This window comes from Brassica napus, chromosome C8 (genome assembly GCF_020379485.1).
Source record: "Brassica napus cultivar Da-Ae chromosome C8, Da-Ae, whole genome shotgun sequence".
Taxonomy (NCBI): Eukaryota; Viridiplantae; Streptophyta; class Magnoliopsida; order Brassicales; family Brassicaceae; genus Brassica; species Brassica napus.
In genome coordinates this window covers 10,968,641-10,987,159 of record NC_063451.1, presented here as the reverse complement: position 1 = coordinate 10,987,159, position 18,519 = coordinate 10,968,641, and the positions used below count along the sequence as shown (strand labels likewise).

General features: G+C 39.9%; 1 protein-coding gene across 1 annotated transcript; it reads left to right on the top strand.

The window, feature by feature from the left end:
• The first annotated feature begins 3,205 nt into the window (after window positions 1-3,205).
• Window positions 3,206-7,222, top strand: LOC106414337 (phytyl ester synthase 2, chloroplastic-like). Its single transcript, XM_013855007.3, has 13 exons — window positions 3,206-3,962; window positions 4,030-4,081; window positions 4,185-4,240; window positions 4,327-4,479; window positions 4,556-4,660; window positions 4,801-4,907; window positions 5,065-5,186; window positions 5,291-5,399; window positions 5,564-5,694; window positions 5,801-6,170; window positions 6,240-6,353; window positions 6,487-6,572; window positions 6,650-7,222. The coding sequence occupies exons 1-13, from the start codon at window positions 3,620-3,622 to the stop codon at window positions 7,041-7,043; spliced, it is 2,142 nt and encodes a 713-aa protein (XP_013710461.1). The 5' UTR covers window positions 3,206-3,619; the 3' UTR covers window positions 7,044-7,222.
• The last annotated feature ends 11,297 nt before the right edge of the window (window positions 7,223-18,519 follow it).

The following is an 18,519-nucleotide window of genomic DNA, read 5'->3' as shown; positions in this document are numbered from 1 at the left end:
ACCTTTAAAAATCTAAAAGAAAAATCAAAATTTTATAATATTATCTAAAATTAGTAACTTAAATTTTTAAAATTAGGATTTTAAATTTTTTATTGTAAATATATGAGTTTGATGTGTTTTTAACATCAACAATTTTAAATTAAAAATGTAAGAACCCATATAATATACTAAAAATTATCCAATTTTTAGGTAATGTTATAAAATTTTGATTTTTTTTTAATGGTAAAACCCCTCAACTATGTTTACTTAATGTAGAAACCCCCAAACTAAAGATTTACCGGTAGTAATTGTAATTATGACTTGCTAGTGTTTAATTCATTAAATAAAATTATTTTGAAGGTTTTTTCGTTAAATACTTAGTTTGGGGGTTTACCCAAAACAAACTTTATTGAAGGGTTTTAACGTTAAAAATTTTATACTATTAATGGAACTATATGTGGTAATGATCACTTCATGTGTAAACATGTTTGAATAGACAGTGCGGCCAAATCGAATGACGGAACTTCGACCCATCAGTTTATGTAATGTGGGATATAATATTATTTCAAAGGTGCTTTGCCAACGGCTACTACCACACCTGGTCTCAGAAACACAATCAGCTTTTGTTTCTGGGAGGTTGATTTCAGATAATATTCTAATTGCGCAAGAGATGTTTCATGGATTACATACGAATAACTCATGTAAAGAGAAATTTCTGGCTATAAAGACGGATATGAGTAAGGCTTATGATAGAGTTGAATGGCCCATTATCGAAGCTATTTTACTAAAGTCGGGTTTCGCACAACGATGGGTATCTCGGATAATGTCTTGCATCTCTTCGGTACAATACAAAGTTTTAATTAATGGTCAGCCAAAAGGACATATTATACCAAATAGAGGACTGCGACAGGGTGATCCTTTGTCGCCTTATTTATTTATTTTGTGCAGTGAAACACTAATAGCAAATATTCGGAAGAAGGAAGAAGAAAAGTTACTAACTGGGCTAAAAATTGCGCGCGGCAATCTGGCAATTTCACATTTATTATTTGTTGATGATAGTCTCTTTTCCTGCAGAGCCAATAGGCAAGAATGTGAGGTCATTCTTCAGATTTTGAAAGATTATGAAAGAGCGTCAGGACAGTAGATCAATATTTTGAAATCGTCCCTACAGTTTGGACATAAGGTACCAGATTCAGTACGATTAGAGGTACAACAGGTATTGGGTATTACTACAATAGGTGGCATGGGAACATACTTGGGAATCCCAGAGAGTCTTGGTGGCTCTAAAACACAAGTTTTTGGTTTTCTCAATGAAAGTGTTAATAATAAGGTCAATAATTAAACTCTCCGATTTATCACGAAGGGCGGGAAGGAAGTCTTAATAAAAGCAGTAGCATCCCCCATGCCAACTCATGTTATGTCTTGCTTCCGTTTACCAAAAACGGTTACTAAGAAACTTACGAGCACAGTTGCTCACTTTTGGTGGGGTGGCAGCGGCAATACAAAAGGCATGCATTGGTTTTCATGGGACAAATTGTGTAAAGATAAAGCTGAAGGGGGCATTGGTTTTAGAGATATTCAGAATTTTAATACAGCTTTATTAGCAAAACAGTTGTGGAGATTAATCGACAAACCAAATTCTTTGTTTGCAAGGGTTTTTAAAGGTAGATATTACCGAAAGTCAGATCCTTTGGATCATATCAGATCACATTCTCCCTCATATGGGTGGAGGAGTATCACATCAGCTATATCTCTGGTTAATAAAGGGCTAATTAAAAGAGTGGGAACAGGTTCAACCATTTCAGTCTGCAATGATCCTTGGATCCCCGCTCTTCGCCCGAGGTCAGCAATCCCAAAATTTTCAAATCAATTCTTGAATCCATTACTTAAGGTGGAGGATTTAATTAATCCAGTTGATCTTTCTTGGAACCTGGATTTACTCAACGCATTTGTCCATCAGGACGATGTGAGTACTATACGGAGTTTAGCCATTAGTCGTAACCCTAAGCCAGATTCATATGGCTGGCATTTACGGATCATGGTAGATACACGGTAAAATCAGGCTATCAGACAGAGAAATTATATCCTGATAAGGGTACTCAGGATAGGGATATGGGACCGGATAAAACCATTATTAGCGCACTCTTGGAAGTTACAATGCTCACCAAAATTGAAACATTTTGTTTGGCAAATAATTTCTGGTTGTTTACCGGTGTCCAGGAATCTTCACTCACGGGGAATCAAATGTGATATGCAATGTCAAATGTGTGGGGCTGAAGAAGAATCTATTAATCATGTGTTTTTTGAATGTCCATTAGCACTTCAAATTTGGGCTTTATCTAATATCCTATCATGCCCAAGGATTTTTCCGACCCCATCTCTTTTTACAAACATGGACTATCTCTTTTGGCGGACACCAAAAGAATTAGATTTGAACTATTTTCCATGGATTTTATGGTATATTTGGAAGAATCGGAATGCTAAGATTTCTAAAAATCAGATAAGGGATCCTTTAAATCTTCTCCGGACTACGGAAATTAAAAGTGTTTTGTGGGCTGAATCTCAGACCAAAAATTTAATAAATTGGGCTCCCCCACATATTGTGGAGAACCATGATGCTTTGGCGATAGATAAGTGTTACATTGATGGGGCATGGAGGGCACATGATTTTTGTACGGGACAAGGATGAGTTTACAAAACAGGTGGATCAACTGATACTATGATGGGTGCAGTGGCTATTCGCAGGAGTCTATCACCTTTACATGCTGAATGTGAAGCTTTGATATGGGCGATGGAGTGCATGAAGACCCTACAAATCTCAGAAGTGGTGTTTACAACTGACTGCTCTCAACTGGTGAAGATTCACCTACAGAATGGCCAGCGTTCACTACACACATGGAGGAGTTTATGCGATGTAAGGAATTTTTTCACCCCTTTACTATTCAACATATTCCGAGGGCACAAAACACAATTGCGGATAAGCTGGCACGAGGTGCTAGGAATCAGCCTTCTGTTATGGTTTATGTTGACTCAATTCCCCCAAGGCTCTTGGATCAAGAATCACATTAGTTTCATTTTAGCCTTTTGTTGTAAAAAAAATAAAAAATAAAAATAAAACATGTTTGAATAATCTATCCTATATTCATAGGGATTTATCGTTAGAGTAATTATATAATAGATTATGGAAGCATAATAAATGAGTTCATTTAAATTATGTAAAGTATTTAAGCTGGCACGAGGTGCTAGAAATCAGCTTTCTGTTGTGGTTTATGTTGACTCAATTCTTCCAAGGCTCTTGGATCAAGAATCACATTAGTTTCATTTTATCCTTTTCTTGTAAAAAAAATAAAAAATAAAAATAAAACATGTTTGAATAATCTATCCTATATTCATAGGGATTTATCGTTAGAGTAATTATATAATAGATTATAGATTATGGAAGCATAATAAATGAGTTCATTTAAATTATGTAAAGTATTTAAGTAGATTTTTTAAAAAAATTTCCTTTTTATCAGTATAGATGAAGGAAAGAAGATGATTTGAAATTAAAACCCCTGTTTTCTCGCGGGCACGAGCTTGTCGTGTTCTGTGGATTGAAGATGAAGTTGGAGAACAAAAATCTTGTTCTACCTAGAAAACAATGTACGTAGGAGGTCTCTGTTCAATGGCGATTACTGTCAGAATTTGTCCCATCATCTCCTCAGTTTCGACGAGAGCTTACAATCTCGACTTTTTCTACCGGAATTCAATCCAACGATCGACCTCTGTCGCGTATGGTCCAAAACTCAGAGGAAAGGTGAAGGCGACCGTGAATCCTTATTCATTCAGCGAGGTGGCGCAGCCAGAAGTGCGGAAGAGTTTAAATGATTTTTTTGTGGAAGCTGGAGACTTTTTAAGTACAGATGGAGGTCCGCCACGGTGGTTCTCTCCGTTAGAATGTGGGGCAAGAGCTCCAGGATCTCCTCTCCTTCTCTATGTACCGGGTTCGTCTTTTTAATATATGGATGAAATCAATGACAGCTTGATCTATATTTTTGTCCAAAACTGCAGGGATCGATGGTACTGGATTAGGGCTCATTCGCCACCACAGAAGGCTTGGAGAGTAAGCCAACTTCACCCAATTTTCTTTATTTCCTGATATTTATATTTTTAACAGAATAATTTTATAGTCTTTGTTTCCTCATCTCATTGTCTTTTGACAATAGGATATTTGACATATGGTGCCTTCATTTTCCAGTCAGTGATCGTACCCCTTCTCGAGGTATTTCTTAATTTGTCAAACATTCTCTGATTTTATAATTACTCTTGTGTAACCAACCAATGTGTTTCAATTCTTTCTGATTTCAGACATTGTGAAGCTCATTGAGAGGACAGTTAGATATCATCGTTTCCCAAATTGGCCCATATATATCGTTGGAGAATCTATTGGAGCTTGCCTTGCTCTAGATGTTGCTGCGAGCAACCCTGACATCAATCTTGTCTTGATTCTTGCTAATCCAGGTAAAACAAAATAACACTACGTACTCCCTTTTTTTCCTAGATTCTTTATTGTGATTCTTGATCATGTTTGATGCAGTCACACGTTTAAACAACTTCATTTTGCAACCTTTATCCGGTCTACTGGAATTCTTGCCTGACCAAGTTCCCATCTTGATAGAGGAAAACTTTGGGTTTAAGCTTGGTAAAGTTTCAACTCCTTTTATTTCTTGCACCTGATTAAATGGAAATACAAAAAAAAAAGGGTCCGAAATTTTCTCTCTGAAAGACGGGTTTAAGTGTCTAGTTTTGTTACAAAATCAGGGCTAATTTTAAAAAACATAGGTTACCCGTTGGCGACAATCTTAGAGACTATCCTGAATGGAGCTGATGTTGCGCAGATTGGCAGAGGGATCTTTGGAGACTTCTTTGCAACTTCAGCTAATCTATCTGTAATACTATTTTCAGATAACAAGTGATATAGCAGATTTTAGTGTTTAACAAGCAATTTGCTCATGTGTCTTCTTCATTTTGCTGTTTCTATTTTACTTTCTCCATTCATTACATGTGTTATGTGATAGAACTCAAGAAAGAAAATACTATTTACAGACGTTAATTAGGATCTTGCCTAAGGGCACACTTCTATGGAAGCTTCACCTGCTTAAGTCTGCTTCAGCATCTCTTAATTCTCATATGTACACAGTCAAAGCCCAAACACTGATACTTCTGAGGTTCATAAACTTGTCAACCTCCCTGTTTCATTATTAGTCATACGTAGAAGTTTAGCGATCTCTGGAAGCTGAATTGTTCCTTTATATGGTTATGAATATTACAGTGGACGCGATCAGTGGTTACTTAACAAGGAAGACATTGAAAGACTTCTTTGTACATTGCCGAAATGTGAAGTCCGTAAGTTTAAGAATAATGGACAGTTCCTCTTCTTGGTAAGAACTTTATTTGCGTCAGTGCTTTAACAATGAATTTAAAACATCTTCTGCTTTCATTGACTATCTAGTTTCTACCAGCTTTGGTGCAATGGAACTTCTATACTGTGTTTGATTTACAAATAATCTTACAGCTCGACTGATCAATAATAGTGTAATGCTAGGAGGATGGAGTAGATCTCGTGACTATCATCAAGTTTGCCTATTTTTATCGCCGTGGAAAGACACTTGATTACATTTCCGATTACATTATGCCCACTCCGTTTGAGTTCAAAGAGTTTGAAGAATCACAAAAGTCAGTTTCTGCATCACTATTCTGATCTTATCTGTCCAATTTCTGTGTCCAAAAAAAAAAAATTTTGACTGATAAGGTAGTGTTACTATTAATTCCTCTGGTACAGATTAGTAACCGCTGCGATTTCTCCAGCATTTTTCTCAACTCTAGAAAACGGCACTATAGTAAGATCACTTGCAGGAATACCTTCAGAGGGCCCGGTTATTTATGTTGGGAATCACATGTTGCTTGGTATCGAATTGCTTCAGTTAGCAATTCATCTCTTGAAAGAAAAGAACATTATGTTGCGTGGACTGGCCCATCCCATGATGTTTAGCAAAACAGTAGGCTCAAAACTCCCTGATATGCAGATGTTCGACTCGGTTAGGATAGGTGGGGCGGTCCCTGTCTCTAGTCTCAATTTCAACAAACTACTTCGTTCGAAAGCTCATGTGCTTTTGTATCCTGGAGGTGTCCGTGAAGCTTTGCACAGAAAGGTAATGCTTTATATTTTCATTATTTGGCGGCCTTCTTGTCAAATCTGTGGTTATTCACATTTTCTACAGGGTGAAGAATACAAGTTGTTTTGGCCACAACACTCAGAGTTTGCAAGGATCGCATCTAAATTTGGAGCAAAAATCATTCCTTTTGGCGTTGTTGGAGAAGATGATCTCTGTCAAGTAAGCATAGTCTCTTTTCCGTATTGGATTACAATGATCAACATTTTTAAAACTAGCTTTAGAGTGCCAAGTCTATTCTGTGTCCACCCATTTCAATCGGCTCTTTTGAGTAACTTCTTTGAGCGATTCTCAGATGGTTTTGGATTACAATGATCAAATGAAGATCCCTTTCATAAAGAATTTCATACAAGAGATAACACAGGACGCTACCAAATTGAGGTATATTATTTCCATCACTTCTTGAGACTATATACCGCAACTCCTCCTTCTGAATCTGGTAATGACAATAAGATTAGGAACGGTGAAGAAGGTGAATTGGGGAATCAAGATTTGCATGTGCCTGGAATAATTCCCAAGATCCCTGGACGTTTGTACGTGCATTTCGGAAAACCAATAGAAACAGAAGGCAAACGGAATGAGCTAAATGATAAAGAGAAAGCTCACGATGTTTACTTGCAGGTCAAGTCTGAAGTAGAAAGATGTATGACCTATCTGAAGATGCAAAGAGAAAGTGATCCTTACAGAAACTTATTTCCGAGGTTTCTCTATTTCGTCTCACATGGTTTCTCTTCTCAGATTCCAACCTTTGACCTCTATCAAGCTTTTGAAAGCTACGGTGGAGAAGATGAGTCTAAGACGAGTCAAAGAGGAAAAGTTTGTTACGAAGCGTTAATCTCCCTCGTGAATTAATTACGTACAATATTGTATCTCTCAGGGTTAACTATCTACATCCCACAAGAAGTACTATATAGCATCAAATATCTCTCAAATTATGATTTCATGCTAAATCTCTCCCGATAAAAATTTCCTAACCTATTTACACATCAAATTTAAGTTTAAAACATATATACACATAATAGTTGATTTGACCGGTTTACTATCTAATTTTAATACCAAACCACCTAAACTAGTGTTAAAAAAAATTAAAACCGACCCGCTCCAATCTAAGTGCATCTTCTTCACCTAGTTGGTATGTTTTCCCTCTTATTGCTAGGGTAATTTTAAGTAAGGTTTTCCGTGATATTACAGAACCAAGAAGCAAGTAGTAAAGACAAAATTTAACGGTCAAAATAATTGTTAATCAAGGGAGCTAGAATTACAACATATTAGGTAAGAAATCCTAATTCTGGCCGCAGCTATATCTATAGTTAAAATCATGAATAGTCGATCCCTTGTTCTAGGGTTTGGGACCCCTTGTTATAGGTTGTCCTTAGTCGAGAATTAGGTTATATCTCCCCATATAATTTCTCTTTATTAGAAATTTCTTTTTTTACCTGGAGGTAGGAGCAAAACCCGGCTCAGGAGCCGTAAATCTTTTGGCCAAGAGAAGAAGGTCGATATCCTGCTCAAGAGGAATGACTTCCTAGATTAATTATCCCCAGCAATTTTCTCCTTATCATTCAATCTCATAGGTGAGGTCGGGAGATAACATATGCACTTTGGTCGACCGACGTTAATCATCGAAGGTAAACTGGAACTACCTTTTTTAGATTTGTTTTTTTTATGTGGCGGTTTAGAAATCGTCCATAACTCCCTAACCATTTTTGAATCTAAGGCCACCATTTCTTTTTTTGAATCTAAGGCCACCATCGTGTTTCTCTCACGGAGACGAGTCGAAACAGGAAGTTCAGCAACAATGCCTCCATAAGGCACTTCCACACACAGGCCATAAGTTTGGGGGGGGGGGGGTGTGCATCTCACGCTCCACCGCAGCTAGCCGGATTTACACGCAGCTCCCTCGCCACAGGCCTTTGCCGGAGCTGCCACCACTAGGGACATTTTCCAGTAAGCCGACGTCAGTGACCATCACCAGAGTCAGTGACTTGGCAATTCGTCTGAGTCGTCAACTAAGTGACCCAGTCAACTGGTTGGTTTAATTAGATTTGGATTCGGTTAGGTCAAACCAGTTGGTTAAAATTATTTAATTTTGATTAGGATAGACTGGTTTGTTTAATTAATTTGATTTCCAATTGCAATAAATTTCGTTTAAGGAAAACCGGTTGGTTCAATTTGATTTCAATCTGGTTAAGGGTTGACCGGCTTGTTTCAAAGTTGATCGGGTTGATCGTTGACAAGACCAATATTTTTTCTGTTGACTTTGACTATTCCACTGGTTATCCTTTTCCAACTGTTCAAAGCGCGGTATGACTCGATTTTTTTGCCATGTTTCAGATTTGGAGTCCGTTTGAGCATTTGGAGTTAGTAGACATCACTTTTACACATTGATAAGGTGAGGGCTATTCCGTAAGATCACATAGTAGTGTAGAACTACTTCTATGGTAGTTTAGTTTCCGAAGCATGTTCCATACGTATGAATTGTGTCTATTTGAGTCTTGAGTCGTAGTTAATATATTCATTGTAAACTTGAAATATAAGTGTAGAGGATTCCACTGTTGTTTGGATTGCATGAAATTAAGTGATGATACATATATATAGTTATGAAAATAGGGACTATATGGTGATTGAGGGGGCTAGAGACATCTGAGATAGCGACACAAATGTATAGTGATTGAGGGGTGCAAATACATTTGCATATCAACATAGTGATGATTGCAGGGTGTGCTGAGATGTTTGCATATCGATGCAGAACAGAGATTACGGAGGTACAGAGACACAATTGCGTACTGGAAAATGACATATTTGTGCCTGCACTATGCCCAAGCGCGACGATTCATACCCGAAAATAAAGAGCTAAATGATAAAGAGAAAGCTCACGATGTTTACTTGTAGATCAAGTCTGAAGTAGATAGATGTATGACCTATCTGAAGATGCAAAGAGAAACGTATCCTTACAGAAACATATTTCTGAGGTTTCTCTATTCCGTCTCACATGGTTTCTCTTCTCAGATTCCATTCTTTTACCTCTCTCTCAAGCTTTTGAAAGCTATGGTGAAGAAGATGAGTCAAAGAGAAAAAGTTTGTTATGAAATGTTAATGTAACGACCGTAACCCGGTCTAATTTAATTATTCATTTAGACTAAACAGAATGGTTTGGTTTTCATTTATTCTATTCAATTATTGTTAATCCCAAACCCCACCCATTTTTCCCAAACCCCACATGTGTGTTTCTAGACCTAATATATAAATATAAATATCTCCTTGGACACGTTTCGTGCATACATGCTTCGACTTTGTGACATGGCATCCTAGGTGGCCCAGGAGAGAAGAAACCCTTATATATATCTCCTTCTTCAATCCAAGCCGACATTGTTCCAAAAGCATGAGAGGTAGTAACGCGCTCCGTAAAACCATATATCACGAACTTCCTCCAGTCGCTCATGTTTCTGCTCTTCTTCTTCTCTACTCGTATGTCTTGACCTCATGTGAAGGAAGATTGGCCGCCGTTCATAACCAACCGCCAACCGCCATCAATGATGTCCGTATCTTCTTCTATTCAATTATTTGTGAAGCTGTGTCGTTTAGTTAATGGGCTTGCTAATGGGTTCGCGTTATAATTGATCAGAAGAATGTTGAAGGAGTTCTGGGCTTGAAAGACGGCCCGAATCAGTTTAGCTCGAGGAACTGAAAACAGAGCGTTTCATGGTTGTTACGCGGAAGGGTCCCACAGGCCGTTATATCATCGTCTCCTTCACCGAAACAGAGTGTGGCGAAAGAAAGGGTTTAACACACACAGAGAAAAGAGAGAGATTACGGAAAAGCTGGAAGGAGAAAGTGAGATCAAGAGTAGAGAGATCAGGTGCGATCATAGCTCTTGAGGTCTCGGTGCTTTCTCTGGTTCAGGCTGCGTCCGCCGTCGTCATCGGAGGAACTGGAGGTTGAAAGGCTGTCATCTTCGTCGTAGTCGCTAACGTAATCTACTCCGAGCAATTCTTTGTGTACACATTTGTCATAGCTGCAAGAAGAACACACGGTATCAAGTTTGTGATATTGTACTCTGTAATCGAATCGGTTATAGTGGATTGCTAGCTGAGCTAGCCCCGGTGAGGGATAGCGGCCTCTCGACGTTTAGAGAGAGGTGCGGTGAACACCGGGTGAACATCTTGCGTTGTTCTTTGTGTTTGCGTTTTGAGGTTTCGTTCGTGACTTCCATTTGTTAAGAAACGAACAGATCGATTCGAAGGCTAAGCCAGTTAACCTGATCAAGATCAAGTCGAACCTAGTTGATACCTAACAAGTGGTATCAGAGCCAGGTTCTCGGTGAAGAGAACTAGGTGATCGGGATTGGATCTGCGGTGTAGCGGTTCAGATCTGTGTGGCTTGACATTGTGTGAAGTTGAGATACTGAGTGTGTTATTGATTTTAGGAAGATTGAAATGGAGAAGGTACACACTAAGTTCGAGATGGAGAAGTTTGATGAATCTGGTGATTTCAGCATGTGGAAGTTTATGATGTTAATGCAACTGGAGTTGCAAGGCCTGGGACACATCTTAAGTCTCGAGACAAGTACATCAAAGAAGGAAACTGATAGTGAGTCATCTGTCACTGATCAGGAAGTGAAGAAAGATCCTTTGGCTAAAGAAAAGGTTACAAGAGCTCGGAATCTTATTTGTTCTAGCTTGACAAATATAGTTCTGAGAAAGGTGATGAAAGAAACCATAGCCTTGGGGGGTGTGGAAAGCTTTAGAAGGGGACTATCAAACCAAGACTCTTCCTAACCGCATCTATCTAAAGCAGAGTTTTGCAAGTTACAAGATTGATGAGAATAAGAGTATCGAAGAGAATCTTGATAAGTTCCTGAAGATTGTGGATGATCTTGCAAGTCTTAACATAAATGTGTCAGATGAAGATCAGGCGATACAGATCCTAACGAGTCTTCCTACTCAATACGATTCATTGGTTCATACTCTAAAGTATGGAAATGGAAAAGAGACACTCACTGTTAAAGAAGTAACAACGACAGCATACGCGAAGGAAGCAGAGCTCAAAGAGAAAGGGTTGAATAAGCGGCCTAAGTCAAACGCTGAAGGACTTGTGGTCTCAAGAGGAAGATCAGATAAGCGTTCTGATCACCAAGGGAAGAATAGATCAAAGAGCAAAGGCTTCAGATCGAAGTCAAGAGGCAAGTCTCAAGCTAAAGCTAGAGAATGTTGGGTGTGTGGAAAAGAAGGTCATTTTAAACGAGATTGTCCTGAAAGGAAAGATCAGAGAGCTTCAAGTTCCGCAAATGTTGCTCAAGAGAAGGAGTTTCCTATGATCTTAACTGCAAGTATGCAAGATACTAAAGATGAATGGGTTCTTGACTTAGGGTGCACGTTTCACATCACACCTAACAAAGAAGTCCTATTTGATCTAGAGGAGTTTGAAGGATGAAAAGTACTAATGGGAAACAATACTGTCAGTGAGGTGAAAGGAATTGGAAAAATGAAGAGTGTAAATCCGGATCAGTCTATGGTAGTTCTGACTGGGGTGAGGTACATGCCTTCAATGGTTAGGAATCTAATTTTGTATGGTCAAATGGAGAAAAATGGATGCAAGTACACTGGCGAAGACTACAAGGTCACGTTCTGTAAAAATGACAAGAAGGTAATTTCAGGAGATTATAAAGGCGGCTTGTATTACTTGCAAGGATCCATAGCTAAAGCTGAAGCAAATGTGTCAAGAGCAGAGGTGAATCTGACAAACCGTTGGCACTCAAGACTTGGTCATATGATCTTAAAGAACATGAATGTTTTGGTGAAGAATGGTTATCTCAAAGAAAGAGAGGTTCATACTTTGGACTACTGTGAAGTGTGTGTTCTTGGTAAAGCACAAGCTACCTTTCCCGAAAGCTAAGCATGTAACTACTGAGAATCTTGGATATGTTCACAGTGATTTGTGGGGATCTGTGTCGAATGAGGAAAGCTTATCAGGTTGTAAGTATTTTCTCACACTGATTGATGACTTCTCGAATGAAGGTCTGGATCAGGTTTCTTCGATCTAAAGATGAAGTATACGAGAACATATCAGAATGGAAGGTGCTGGTAGAGACTCAAACAGGGAAAAAGATTAAGTGTATGAGAACAGACAATGGGCTAGAGTTTTGTAACAACTTGATGGACAAGATGTGTAAAGAAGCTGGGATCAGACGGCACATGACTTGTACCTACACTCCGCAACAGAATGGAGTTGCAGAAAGGATGAACAAAACCATTGCTGATAAAGTTCGTTGCATGTTGGCTGAAGCTGGTTTGGAAAAGAAGTTTTGGGCTGAAGCTGCATCTACGGCAGTTTACTTGACTAACAGAACTCCAAATGCTTCAATCGAGTTTAAAATTCCAGAAGAAGTATGGTCTGGTGTGAAGGTGGAGTTCAGTCATCTGAGAAGGTTTGGTTGTGTTGCTTACGTTCACACAGTTCAAGACAAGATGAGTCCGAGAGCTTTAAAAGGAATATTCATGGGTTATCCACAGGGAACAAAAGGATATCGAGTCTGGTTACCAGAAGAAGAAAAGTCTACGATAAGCAGAAATGTAGTGTTTGATGAAAACAGTTTGTACATGAAGTGCAAGGGTAAGGAAGTTGAAGTTTCTCCTAAGTCTAAGCGAGTAACATTCAAAGCTGGTCTGATTCAAGGACCTACTAGAACTGGATGTACTATTGAAGCTGGATCATCCTTAGGTTTAGGGAACACTGGTGAAGGTGGAGTAGTCTTATCAGATGATAACGACTCAAATTCTGAAGAAGGTGATACAGAAACGGAACAAGTAGCTGAAGACACAGGAGCTTCACTAGACAATTATCTTTTGGCCAGAGATCAAGTGAGAAGGCAGTCTAAACCTCCTGCCATATTTGAAAGTGGAGATTTTGTTGCATACGCTTTGACCAGCGCAGCAGATATTGAGGTGAATGAACCTCAGTCTTATGCGGAAGTAAGGAAAAGCAAAGACTAGAAAAAAGTGGAATGCGTCGATGGGAGAAGAGAAGGACTCACTTGATAAGAATGATACTTGGGATGTTGTTGATCGACCTCCGAGACAGAGAGTGATTGGATGCAAATGGATCTATAAGTATAAAGAAGGAATACCAGGAATTGAGGATCCGAGGTATAAGTCATGTCTTGTGGCAAAAGGTTATACGCAGATTGAAGGGGTGGACTTCAACGAGATATTTGCCCTAGTGGTAAAACATGTCTCTATTCGTATCATTCTATCATATGTGGTGAATTTTGATGCTGAGTTGGAACAGATGGATGTAAAGACTGCATTTTTACATGGGAATCTAGATGAAACGATTTACATGGAACAACCAGAGGGTTACATCAAGAAAGGTGATGAAGGAAAAGTTTGCCTTCTGAAGAAGTCATTGTACGGGTTGAAACAATCACCCAGACAATGGAACTTGAGGTTTGATTCTTTTATGAAGGCTACTGGTTTTACAAGGTGTGCGAAGGACCCGTGTGTATATTCAAAGACCAACAGCTCAGGTGACAGTGTTTATCTTCTTCTTTACGTTGATGATATGCTTATAGCAGCCAAGATCAAGAATTAAAGATATTTCAAGACTAAAGAAAGACTTAAAGTCTGAGTTTGAAATGAAAGATCTTGGTCCAGCAGCGAGAATACTTGGAATGGAAATTATCTAAGATAGAAAGAAGGGTGAACTGAAATTGACTCAAGGAAAGTATGTGAAACAGATTTTGAATACTTTTGAAATGGAGTTGTGTAAGCCGGTTATTACTCCAACTAACTGTCAGTTCAAGTTAAGAAGCTTAACAGATGAAGAGTGGCAAACAGAATCAAGACTCATGGATAACATCCCATATGCAAGCGCAGTTGGAAGCTTGATGTACGCCATGGTAGGATCAAGACCAGATTTGGCTTTTGCTGTTGGGCTGGTGAGTAGATTCATGTCAAAACCGAGTCGTGAGCAATGGGGAGCAGTTGAATGGGTTTTAAGGTATCTACTGGGAGCTACAGATGTGTGTTTAAAGTTCTCAAAATCAGGACACTTTGAGATAGAAGGTTTCAGTGATTCGGACTACTCAGCTGATCTGGATAAGCGAAGATCAGTAACTGGATATGTTTTTCGAGTTGGGGGAAACACTGTGAGTTGGAGATCATCACTGCAGCATGTTGTTTCTCTTTCAACAACAGAGGCTGAGTACATGGCTTTGTCAGAAGCGACAAAGGAAGGGTTATGGATAAGAGAGTTCTGTTCTGAGCTGGGATTTGATTCAGAAAGTTTCAAACTTGATTGTGATTCACAGAGTGCGATTTGCCTAGCTAAGAACTCAGTTCATCATGACTGAACTAACATATTGCGAGGAAGATTCATTTTATCTGAGACATTGTTGATTCAGGGTTGGTTTCTATTATAAAGATTCATACTACCCAAAATCCCGCAGATATGTTGACTAAGAGTTTACCTGGTAGTGCGTTCGAGAAGTGCCTCGAAACGCTGGGGGTCACCGCCTGATCTGGTGTCAAAGTACTCCGAGATGACACTGTTGTTTGGTTATCTCATCATGAGGAGTACATAATTCATCAGGGAACGAAAATTGTTAGTTGTTTTGTTCCTGGTCAAACAACGGGTTTAACTTTTAGAGAAAGGAAGCTGTAAAGTTGGAATTCTTACGCTGGGGTCACTGGAGTCTCGCCGAAGACATTCAGGTGTTCGTTGACTGAAACAAGAGTGATAAGCAAAATGTATCATTTCTATTTCTTCAGCGAAATGTTTGAAGTTGTGTAAAAATGTCTACTTACAGTACTCGAGGTTGGTTTGTCTTCGAGGTGGAGTTTCAGTTGGTTCAGTCGGATTCAGGATCATCTGCTCTTCGGGACTGACTTATGGAGGAGGTGGAGGTGTGTCTGGTAGTTTGAAACCTTCTGGGAGAGTGAGAGTTGGGGATCTCATGAACTCTTGGGTAAAGAGCAAAGGGTCAGGACTTCTGACGGGTTCTTGAGGAATCAGAAATGAGGTATCATTTGATTCGCAGTGGCTATTTGAGCCGGTTCGACTGTTCTGTGGAGACTCCGACATGGTTTGGCGTTTCAGGGGTGAACAGTATTCGGCGGAAGGAGTCTGGTTTGAATAACCTAATCGACAAGGTGAAGATTTGTGAAGCTGTGTCGTTTAGTTAATGGGCTTGCTAATGGGTTCGCGTTATATTTGATCAGAAGAATGTTGGAGGAGTTCTGGGCTTAAAAGACGGCCCTAATCAGTTTAGCTCGAGGAGCTGAAAACGGAGTGTTTCATGGTTGTTACGCGGAAGGGTCCCACATGCCGTTATATCATCGTCTCCTTCACCGAAACAGAGTGTGGCGAAAGAAAGGGTTTAACACACACAGAGAAAAAAGAGAGATTACGGAAAAGCTGGAAGGAGAAAGTGAGATCAAGAGTAGAGAGATCAGGTGAGATCATAGCTCTTGAGGTCTCGGTGCTTTCTCTGGTTCAGGCTGCGATCCGCCGTCGTCATCAGAGGAACTGGAGGTTGAAAGGCTGTCATCTCCGTCGTAGTCGCTAACGTAATCTACTCCGAGCAATTCTTTGTGTACACGTTTGTCATAGCTGCAAGAAGAACACATGGTATCAAGTTTGTGATATTGTACTCTATAATCGAATCGGTTATAGTGGATTGCTAGCTGAGCTAGCCCCGGTGAGGTATAGCGGCCTCTAGACGTTTAGAGAGGTGCGGTGAACACCGGGTGAACATCTTGCGTTGTTCTTTGTGTTTGCGTTTTGAGGTTTCGTTCGTGACTTCCACTTGTTAAAAAGCGAACAGATCGATTCGAAGGCTAAGCTAGTTAACCTGATCAAGATCAAGTCGAACCTAGTTGATACCTAACATTATTGTTAATCCCAAACCCCACCCATTTGTCCCAACCCCCACACGTGTGTTTCTAGACATAATATATAAATATATATATATGTATCTCCTTCTTCAATCCAAGCCGCTATTGTTCCAAAAGCGTGAGAGGTAGTAACGCGCTTCGTAAAACCTTATAGCACGAACTTCTTCCACTCTCTCATGTTTTTGCTCTACTCGTATGTCTTGACCTCATGTGAAAGAAGATTGACCGCCGTTCATAATTAACCGGAACCCGCCATCAATGATGTCCGGCTCCGATCTATCCGCATTAGCCGTGATCCATGGGAGAAACAATGCGTGTCACCGTGTCACCGGAGGGTTATGCCGTGATCACTGGAGATCGTACCAACCACCGTCCCTTGTTAGCTAAGTGTTATCTTCCTTTACTTGTGGTACAAGCAACATCAATAGCATAAGCCATAATCGTGTCATGCCATGCGCATGAAGAAACGTGGGACTATAGGTGCGAATTATTTGATAAATAATTCATGCTAAAGCCTAGACCGAGAGACATATTTGTTTCCGATCTAGCTTCAATTTTGGCTAAGGAGAGAGTTTTTTCCCGAACTTCTCTTACACTGCCTAGGACCTCGAATAAGTATAATTTATTTTTCTAATGTGTTCCGTCTGTGTGAAATCGAGTCTGTCATTGCTTGTTTAGTTTTAGGTTCTTTGCTTAACCGGAACTTGGGTGTTAGATGGTTCAACAGTGCTCATTTATAACTGATAACATATACGTATATTGTATATTGAGGTGGTTAGGACATTAGCCGGCCATGGAAACGTAATTATGTGTGTCGGCCGGAGACCAGTAGATTTGGTGTGGTGGATGCTACGGCACAGCTTATTTGACCTGTTGTGACAAGGCTTCGAGGTCAATGAGAGGAGGAGCCTTGTGACGAGAGCTACCACTGTTGGCCTCGTTGTTGCGGTACACCTAGAGATGGCGAAGAGGAGTTACTGGATCCATCACCATTCCATCGTATGCGTTAATGTGAGCAAAGCCGTGAGGGATAGAAGACAACGAACTGCAGTCACAGATCTACACCACCGGCTCCGATCTATCCGCATTAGCCGTGATCCATGGGAGAAACAAGGCGTGTCACCGTGTCACCGGAGGGTTATGCCGTGATCACTGGAGATCGTACCAACCACTGTCCCTTGTTAGCTAAGTGTTATATTCCTTTACTTGTGGTACAAGCAACATCAATAGCATAAGCCCTAATCGTGTCATGCCATGCGCATGAAGAAACGTGGAACTATAGGTGCGAATTATTTGATAAATAATTCATGCTAAAGCCTAGACCGAGAGACATATTTGTTTCCGATCTAGCTTCAATTTTGGCTAAGGAGAGGGTTTTTTCCCGAACTTCTCTTCTATGGCTTAGGACCTCGAATAAGTATAATTTATTTTTCTAATGTGTTCCGTCTGTGTGAAAGAGAGTCTGTCATTGCTTGTTTAGTTTTAGGTTTTTCGCTTAACCGGAACTTGGGTGCTAGATGGTTCAACAGTGCTTGTTCATTTATAACTGAAAATATATACGTATATTGTATATTGAGGTGATTAGTACGCTAGCCGACCATGGAGACGTAATTATGTGTGTCGGCCGGAGACAAGTAGATTTGCTGTGGTGGATGCTGCGGCACAGCTTATTTGACCAGTTGTGACAAGGCTTCGAGGTCGGAAAATCGTCTACGGGTGTGTGCTACCAAGCACAAATTTGGTTGTGTTTTTAGCCTGTTAGTGGGCAGCGAGTGCACACCTCGCTAGGATTGTTGTTTGATCTTTGGGTACTTTAGGTACTGTGTTTGCAACGTGTTAGGATCAAATTATATTTATTCGGAGTGCTCTGTCCGGGTCCATGGACTTCGGGTTTAGTATTCCATACGTCACTGAGTGACTCCCCTGTTATTGACCCCTCTTTTTGCCACATTTCAGGTGAGACTGACGAGTATATGATATTTGGACAGATTGGTGCTACTGGGCTTTTTATTCGGATTTTTATTTGGGCTTAGGGTGAGTGGAGGTGTGTATATTGGCTATGTGTTATGAGATATTGTTGGTGGCACGGTGTTCTCCAGATAGGAGGTGACGGGTGTTCTCCGAGATGTCAAAGTACTCCGAGATGACACTGTTGTTTGGTTATCTCATCATGAGGAGTACATAATTCACCAGGAACGGAAATTGTTAGTTGTTTTGTTCCTGGTCAAACAACGGGTTTAACTTTTAGAGAAAGGAAGCTGTAAAGTTGGAATTCTTACGCTGGGGTCACTGGAGTCTCGCCGAAGACATTCAGGTGTTCGTTGACTGAAACAAGAATGATAAGCAAAATGTATCATTTCTATTTCTTCAGCGAAATGTTTGAAGTTGTGTAAAAATGTCTACTTACAGTACTCGAGGTTGGTTTGTCTTCGAGG

Coding starts and splice junctions, on each gene's coding strand:
- LOC106414337 (XM_013855007.3), top strand. CDS start 3,620: ATGTACGTAGGAGGTCTCTGTTCAATGGCGATTACTGTCAGAATTTGT. Junction 4,908..5,064: donor CAACTTCAGCTAATCTATCT/GTAATACTATTT, acceptor TACTATTTACAG/ACGTTAATTAGGATCTTGCC. Junction 6,573..6,649: donor CAGGACGCTACCAAATTGAG/GTATATTATTTC, acceptor CAATAAGATTAG/GAACGGTGAAGAAGGTGAAT.